The 8,991-nt window shown below is 41.1% G+C and overlaps 1 protein-coding gene across 1 annotated transcript; it reads left to right on the forward strand.

The window, feature by feature from the left end:
• Positions 1–933: 933 nt before the first annotated feature.
• LOC133417617 (zinc finger protein OZF-like) lies at positions 934–6,774 on the forward strand. Its single transcript, XM_061705477.1, has 2 exons — positions 934–1,330; positions 4,720–6,774. Exons 1-2 carry the CDS (start codon positions 1,216–1,218, stop codon positions 6,141–6,143), a joined length of 1,539 nt encoding a protein of 512 aa, XP_061561461.1. The 5' UTR covers positions 934–1,215; the 3' UTR covers positions 6,144–6,774.
• The last annotated feature ends 2,217 nt before the right edge of the window (positions 6,775–8,991 follow it).

Genomic DNA, 8,991 nt, shown 5'->3' on the forward strand with positions numbered 1-8,991 from the left:
ATTGACCGAAGTTCTTCCAAAGCTTTGAATCAACATGCAGCGATCAGCTCCAGATTTTGTCTTTTGGTTTTCATTCGACCATTCAAGTCTTGGTCTAATTTTGTTTCCCGAAAACTTGGAAGAGTTTAAATTCAAATCCAGTCCGTCATATGCCCAGCATCTGCTGGAAAGAGCCAGAAAGAAGTCCGCAGCCTCTCAAGCATTTTCTATTCAGGCTCCAGTACTCTGGACTGCCCAACCCGCACCAAGTCGAGCTATCACCTCAGTAGAAATGTTTTCATTTTTACTAAAGACTTGTTTTTAGTTTTAGTTTATAGTTAAAGTTCGGGTTGGGCATCGAGAATCGAGAACAGATTGGAACCGGGACTAAACATTCCGGTTATCCCTGAACCGTTCAAATCTCAAAATTTCGGTTCCCAGTTTTTGATGCCTACAGTCCGCTGACCCCGAAGAAGAAAGTGGCGAAAACCAACGAAGAAGAATGCGCACGAAGAAGTGAAAAAAATCTAATTGCCTATTTTGGGATATACATTTCTGTCCATATCGCACAGCACTTGTTTTTTTTTCTTTTTCTTTTTACAAATCAAATTTTTGGTCGTCTAATTAGAATTAATTTGACATTTTTTGATACCACGCTGTTATGTTAATAATACAATGCTGTCACCGCATTCGTCCAATACTTATATATTGCAGGGGTAGAAATATGCAGGATTATTTTAAATAATTTTACAATTAATTATTCGGTTACATGACAATAGTAAAATGTTCAAACAAGCGAAACACAAAATGAAAAAGTTTCTCGCAGCTTCGCGCAGCGGGGGCGCGCAAAGAATCCTGGGACAACGCCGTAGTTTGTCCAAGTGGTGTTGCCGTACTATGCTCGAGCGCTACTTGTGCACTTTTTTTTTTGTTTTTTTTTGTTTTTGGGGGGGGTTTCGTGTCGCCACACGCGCACCAATAAAGAATTCTTCCTCAGTTCGAACCGAAGCCTCGACACGGTAGGCTCGTCGCTACTTGACGGGACGGAAACGTCGTTCGTTGCAATTTTTCGTGTTTTGGACAAACCTCGTCACGTTGCACGTCCGAGCCTCTCGAGCTAGCCTTAGCTTCGCTGAGCTCGCTAGCCGCCGCCGTCGAAGAAGAGACGCCTTTGTCGGCGACGTCATCGATTCGGTAGCGATCGAGCGTGAAAGTGATTGTGGCTATCGTGCGAGAATGTGTGCAAGAAAGACAGCGCAATACGCGGAGGAACTTTCCGGAACGAAAGAGGAGATCGAGCCATTAATGGACGCTGCTTTCGAGCAGCCTGCGTTTGCGTCACACGGAGCAGGTTTGTTCACTTCCGACCTCCTCGCTCTCGAGAAACTTTACTATCGATTTTTAATGGACAAACGAGGCAGTTATTTGCTCTCTGACAATTATTGTAAGTGTTCTATTATTCTATATAATGTATCAGTACTGAAATAAATGGAAATGTGCTTCCAAATGCGAATGTATCTCGAAGTGTATGTGACTTGCAGGTAGCGGCTGCTCAACAAGGGCGCCGCCCTACCGGTCAGCTGAGTCACTACATTGAATAATTAAAAAAAAAAAAAAAAAAAAAAGATAAGCGGTAAAGAAAATGGATGAATGATATACAGATGATCTATATCTATTTTTAATTGCACAGGATAATATACTGTTAATTACGAGTAAAAATGATTTGGTTTTATTGCCGCCATCTCAACGACGTAACTTCCGGTCTCTCTCTCTCTCTCTCTCTCTCTTTCTTTCTTTCTTTCTTTCTCGCTCTCTCTGCATTTGGAGACAAGCAAAGTAAGAATTTCATGTCGGTTTATTTTTTATTTTTTTCCGTACTCAATGAATATTCCGCGGTACATTGCGCCATCTAGTGGTGGCGACGAATAGTGCATCTTAACCAGAATAGCCGTCAACAATTGCTTTCTTCCACGAGGAGGAGTTGAAGTCATTATCGTTATACAAAATTATTCACAGTTTGGGTTGGTAGAGCGAGTCGTCCACCGAGCTAAGGGTCGACGGTTCGAATTCCAGCCAAGACCGTCCGCAGTTGACGCGTCCTTGGGCAACACACTAAATTGCCTCCAGGTCGGCAATGTAAATAAGAAACTGGTCCAAATCGGCTGACCTGGTTAAACAAAGGAAATTAATTATTCATATATATGATATGTTTTTTTTTTTTTTTTCAGGGACCATTCTGATTAGTAGTTCATAAGTAGTTCCCTAAAGTTTACCCCGTTTTAATTTGAAGGTGCAAGTGGAATGTGCAAGTATTTTGCACATATACCGGATTGACTTTAAAGTTCTGCTGCCGGTCCATGGATCACAAAATGGTTTCGGCGAATAGAATATAAACCCAGTCGGGCTCTGAGATCTGCAGACTCTGGTCAAATCGCGGAGCACAGAGTCCATAGCAAACATGGTGAAGCAGCATGTGGCTCTTATGCTGCACACTAATGGACGAAGTTGCCGACACAAGTCAAGTTTGAACTTGATGTTATTTTGGGAAAAAAGTGACAGAGTCTATTGAGAAAACATTGTAAAAATATGAATATACAAGATTATAGCCAATGCAGTTCAAATAGTGTCAATGTTTTGAAGTCCAGGTTCCTCATACTTATGATCGAGAATTTCAGAGCATTTTTTTTCCATTTTTTTTTCTTGCTCTGTATGTTTTTAGTACAACCCCAATTCCAATGAAGTTGGGACGTTGTGTTAAACATCAATAACAACAGAATACAATGACTTGCAAATCATGTTCAACCTATATTTAATTTAATACACTACAAAGACAAGATATTTCATGTTCAAACTGATCAACTTGATTGTTTTTAGCAAATAATCATAAACTTAGAATTTTCTGTCTGCAACACGTTCCCAAAAAGCTGGGACAGATGGCAAAAAAGACTGAGAAAGTTGTGGAATGCTCATCAAACACCTGTTTGGAACATCCCACAGGTGAACAGGCTCATTGGGAACAGGTGGGTGCCATGATTGCTTCCCTGAATTGCGCAGTCATTCACAAGCAAAGATGGGGCGAGGTTCACCTCTTTGTGAACAAGTGCGTGAGAAAATAGTCCAACAGTTTAAGGACAATGTTCCTCAACGTACAATTGCAAGGAATTGAGGGATTTCATTATCTACAGTCCATAATATAATCAAAAGGTTCAGAGAATCTGGAGAAATCCCTGCATGTCAGCGGCGAGGCCGAAAACCAACATTGAATGCCCGTGACCTTCGCTCCCTCGGCACTGCATCAAAAACCGTAAAGGATATCACCGCATGGGCTCAGGAACACTTCAGAAAAACCAATGTCCGTATATACAGTTCGGCGCTACATCCGTAAGTGCAGCTTGAAACTCGACTATGCAAAGCAAAAGCCATTCATCAACAACACCCAGAAACGTCGCCGGCTTCTCTGGGCCCGAGCTCATCTAAGATGGACTGACGCAAAGTGGAAAAGTGTTCTGTGGTCCGACGAGTCCACATTTCAAATTGTTTTTGGAAATTGTGGATGTCGTTTCCTCTGGGCCAAAGAGGAAAAGAACTGCTATGGACGCAAAGTTCAAAAGCCAGCATTTGTGATGGTACAGGGCTGTGTTAGTGCCAATGGCATGGGTAACTTACACATCTGTGAATGCACCATTCATGCTGAAAGGTACATACTGGTTTTGGAGAAACACATGCTGCCATCCAAGCAACATCTTTTTCATGGACGCCCCTGCTTATTTCAGCAAGACAATGCCAAACCACATTCTGCACGTGTTACAACAGCGTGGCTTCGTAGTAAAAGAGTGCGGGTACTAGACTGGCCTGCCTGCAGTCCAGACCTGTCTCCCATTGAAAATGTGTGGCGCGTTGTGCAGCGTAAACTACGACAACGGAGACCCCGGACTGTTGAACAGCTGAAGCTATACATCGAGCAAGAATGCAAGCACTTCAACAATTGGTGTCCTCAGTTCCCAAACGTTTATTGAATGTTGTTCAAAGAAAAGGTGACGTAACACAGTGGTAAACATGACCCTGTCTCAGCTTTTTGGGAATGTGTTGCAGCCATCAAATTCTAAGTTCATGATTATGTTCTAAAAACAATCAAGTTGATCAGTTTGAACATTAAATATCTTGTAGTGTATTCAATTACATATAGGTTGAACATGATTTGCAAATCATCATATTCTATTTTTATTTGTTTAACACAACGTCCCAACTTCATTGGAATTGGGGTTGTAATTTAATCTCTTTGTTTTTAAATTATTATAAGATTTAATTTTACTTGTCTGTACTTTGTTTTTTTAATGTCTTTTGTTCATTGTTTTAAAAATGTTTTTAATCCTGTAAAGCACATTGAGTGACATTGTGGATGAAATGTGCTGTATAAATACATTAGCCTTTGTTTATGAGACTTTTGGGTTGTTTATAATTTTTAAAAGCAGTTTATTCTCTCTTACAATGTTATCGTATTTATATTTAACAATACAATGTTTGTTTTTTACTCGATACGTTTTTTTTTCCTGGGCTGGAACATATGACGGACATTTCCATCGATCACAGTCGGGGAAATTCATTTTATAGAAGAGTACTTTGAGTAACAAGCTTGGTCACAGAACGAATTAAGCTTGTCAGTCCAAACACAACCCCAAAGTCACAGCATGACTTTTGACTTTAGCAAACCAAGTGTGTGTTTGTTTTCTTGTCCTGTAGACGTCTGTGAAGAGCTTCATCCTGAGCAACGGGAACCCGAGCGCGCCCACATTAAAGAGGAAGAGGAGGAAGAGCCCCCCTACATTATAGTGGAAGTGCAGCCAGAGCCAACTCACATTAAAGAGGAAGAGGAAGAAGAGCCCGACTACAATAAAGAGGAAGAGGAGCCAGAGACCTTCCACATCAAAGAGGAGGAGGAGCTCATCATGTTGCCATTGACATTTGCGCCTTTCAAGAGTGAAATTGAGGGTAAGGGTGATAATGACGGTAGCAGAGGGGCGGAGCCTCCAAGCAGCAGCTCGAGTCAAGACATGACAACAGAAGGTGACGAAGACAACCGCGCAGGATCTCAAGAAGACGGCCTCTTAGCGCCACTATCGGATAGTGACGACATAACGTCACACTCTCATGATGACGACGATGATGACGACGACGACGATGACGACGACGACGATGATGACGACGATGATGATGACGACGATGATGACGATTACGATGACGACGATTATGATGATGATGATGATGACGATTATCAACACTCAAAAGGTGACATGACATGTCACACGAACAAAAAACACTGGAAATGTTCTCAGTGTGAGAAAACATTAAGTTCCAAGCGGGTTTTGAAAGAACACATGAGAATACACACTGGAGAGAAACCTTTTGCCTGCTCAGTTTGTGGTCAACGATTCTCGTTTCGGGAAAACTTAAGAATACACACAAGAACACACACTAAGGAGAAACCTTTTGTTTGCTCAGTTTGCGGTAAAAGATTTACTCAAAAGACAAATTTAACAAAACACACAAGAACCCACACAGAGGAGAAACCTTTTGCCTGCTTGGTTTGTGGTAAGAGATTTACTCAAAAGACGAATTTATCAACACACTCAAGAGCGCACACTGGAGAAAAACCTTTTGCCTGTTCAGTTTGTGATCAGAGATTCTCTGTAAGGGGGAACTTAAGAAGACACACAAGAACACATACTGGAGAGAAACCTTTTGTCTGTTCAGTTTGTGGTCAAAGATTCTCTACGAAACCAAATTTAACAAGACACACAAGAACACACACAGAAGAAAAACCTTTTGCTTGCTCATTTTGCGATGAACGATTCAATTTACAGAAAAAATTAATTACACACACTAGATTGCACAGTGGACAAAAAACGTTTGCCTGCTCAGTTTGTGGTAAAAGATTCTCTGTAAGGGGGAACTTAAGAAGACACGTGAGAACGCACACTGGCGAGAAACCTTTTGCCTGTTCAGTTTGTGGTCAAAGAATCTCTTCCAAGGCAAATTTAACAACACACACAAGAAAACACACCGGGGAGAAACCATTCAGTTGCAATGTGTGCGAGAAAAGATTCTTTAGCAAGGCTTATGTTAAGAGACACAAGTGTGCCGGAGAGAACAGCAGCGATCAATAAAGCTACGAATAGACCGAACAAACTGACTGTGGTGAAGTGTGAAGTGTATTTGTGATTGTGAATAAAATGCAACGTTGGATTTGATGATGTAAAGACGTTCAATCAATAAATTGATCAGTGACAGAAGAACCATGGTGCGGTGTACTGTATCTGCCGTACGGAGAGTGAATGGATGAGCTCTGGAGTATAGAAAACCAATTTATTGGTAGTAGTGGGACGTCAGGACGTAGGGCGGACACGGACGCACAGACCCCAGGTGGCGCTCAAGCTTTTGCACTGGTTAAAAAAAGTGCCCGTTTTTTCTGCAGCACATTGTTTCTTCATTCATCAATATTTGAAATAAAAGACACCAAAAATGTTCGGAAAAACTTTCAAGAACAGCTGAGATTCATTTGGGGTTAATCAGGGCCACTTCAAGTGGTGGCACTCAAAACTTACATTTTAGGACTTTGAAGGTAATTGTGGGCAGCTGTGGCCCAATGGTTAAGATCATCACCTGACACCGTGGGGGACCTAGGTTCAAGACCCTGACCGGAGCATCCGCCAACATCCCCCGGACTCCCGGCTATGGTATCCTTGAGCAAGACACTGATACCCCGAAATGCTCCCCGGGCTTCAAGTTGCACTTCCGGATGTAGCGCCAAACTGTATTTACCGACATTGGTTTTCTGAAGTGTTCATGAGCCCATGTGGTGATATCCTTTACACGTTGATGTCGGTTTTTGATGCAGTGCCGCCTGAGGGATCGAAGGTCACGGGCATTCAATGTCGGTTTTCGGCCTCGCCGCTGACATGCGGTGATTTCTCCAGATTCTCTGAACCTTTTGATGATATTATGGACCGTAGATGATGAAATCCCTCAATTCCTTGCAATTGTACGTTGAGGAACATTGTCCTTAAACTGTTGGGACTATTTTCTCACGCACTCGAGGTGAACCTTGCCCCATCTTTGCTTATGAATGACTGAGCAATTCAGGGAAGCAATCATGGCCCCCACCTGTTCCCAATTGGCCTGTTCACCTGTGGGATGTTCCAAACAGGTGTTTGATAAGCATTCCTCCACTTTCTCCGTCTTTTTTTCCACCTGTCCCAGCTTTTTTGGAACGTGTTGCAGCCATCAAATTCTAAGTTCATTATTATACGTTGATCAGTTTGAACATGAAATATCTTGTCTTTGTAGTGTATTCAATTAAATATAGGTTGAACATGATTTGCAAATCATTGTATTCTGTTTTTATTGATGTTTAACACAACGTCCCAACTTCATTGGAATTGGGGTTGTAGAACTCCATGAGGTAAAAAATAATGAAATTAAAAAAGACCATGAAGAGAATAGACTGTTGGGAATAAATATGATTTCATGAAACAAATAAATTGGTGCCTTGACTTATGAGTTGAATTGGTTCCGTGACATGCTCATAACTCAAGTCACTAGTATCTCAAATCAACTTTTCTCATTGAAATGAATGGAAAAGCCATCCCAGCCCCCGGAAAAAAACACCCAAAGAAAATGTATGTGCTTTTAAAATGATTTTTGTTTTTAATTTGCACTGTACTGTATTGTACTGTTTCAAAACTTACAGTAATAACATAATTCACTAGAATGGAAAGAAATTTTTTTTTAGTTGCTACATATTTTCTTTTTTTTTTTTGAGGGGGGGCTTTTTCACCTGCATGCTTTCCTTGCTTTCAGCACCTTCTCCAACTTTTTGTAAACAGAGGTCCACCACTTTGAAATGATTTGAACACCCTTTGGTCGGCGTTATAATCTTTATTGACTCCTTTACGCTCATTTTCTGACGCGAAAAAGTTCGCGGCACTCGAACGTCCAGGCACCACCGCTTCAGGATGTAATTAAAAGAAGATTATTGGTATTAGAATAAGTTAGAAAAATACACTTTCAAAAGTATTCACGACCACCTGTCCTCTTTCTTGCCCACAAAGCTTTTCCAAATAAGAGGCAACGCGTGCATGCTTTAAGCTGTTTATTTGACACCTACAGTTGAACTTTATTGTCAAACTTGCACATGCAACAAAAGAGACTTAGTGTATATTTCAACAGCAAAACATTCAACCAAAACCAAAATCTGCTGGCTGAATGTGAACATAATGCAACGCACCAAAGATGGGCACATCGTACAAAATTTGAAAATACATTTTTATGGTCATATTTACAATACCGATTTTGATAACTTTGATAACTAAAATTGTCTGCAATTTATTTGGAGACAGATTAATTTCTCTCTTTATTCAATTGAGCAGTGCTTATTCTGAGAAGATAAATAGCACTAGAAATGATAAGCAACGTGGTTCCATTTTTCATTGACCGCTGCTCTTCTCACCAGCACACTTGTGACTCTTAAAATCACGCTTAACAGCAAATATTTTATTACACGCAATGCAGTGTGTGTTCTTCTCAAAGTTCCCTTTTCAGTGAAGCTTTTACTGCAAACTGAGCAGGCAAAAGGTTTCTCTCCGGTGTGTGTTCTTGTGTGGCTTTTCAAATGTGCATTCCGAGTGAAACCTCGACCACAAACTCCACACACAAAAGGTTTTTCTACATTGTGAGTTCTTTTGTGTGTTTTCAACGACGACTTGTGGAAAGTTTTGTCATATTTACCGCATTTGTCGTCGTCGTGATATGCCATATCAGCTTTAGAGTGTTTACCACCACCATCGTCTTTGGCATCATCATGGCAAGTGTCAGAAGTGTGTGTCATTATGTCATAACTATCTGGGAGGCCGTCTGATTGTGATCCTCCACCGGGGTCTCCATCACCTTCTTCACTGTTCACAATGACAGTCAATGGAAAGTTGAGAATCTCAACCTCCTGCTCTTCCTCTTTAA

The sequence above is a fragment of the Phycodurus eques genome, chromosome 2, assembly GCF_024500275.1.
Source record: "Phycodurus eques isolate BA_2022a chromosome 2, UOR_Pequ_1.1, whole genome shotgun sequence".
NCBI classification, from domain to species: domain Eukaryota; kingdom Metazoa; phylum Chordata; class Actinopteri; order Syngnathiformes; family Syngnathidae; genus Phycodurus; species Phycodurus eques.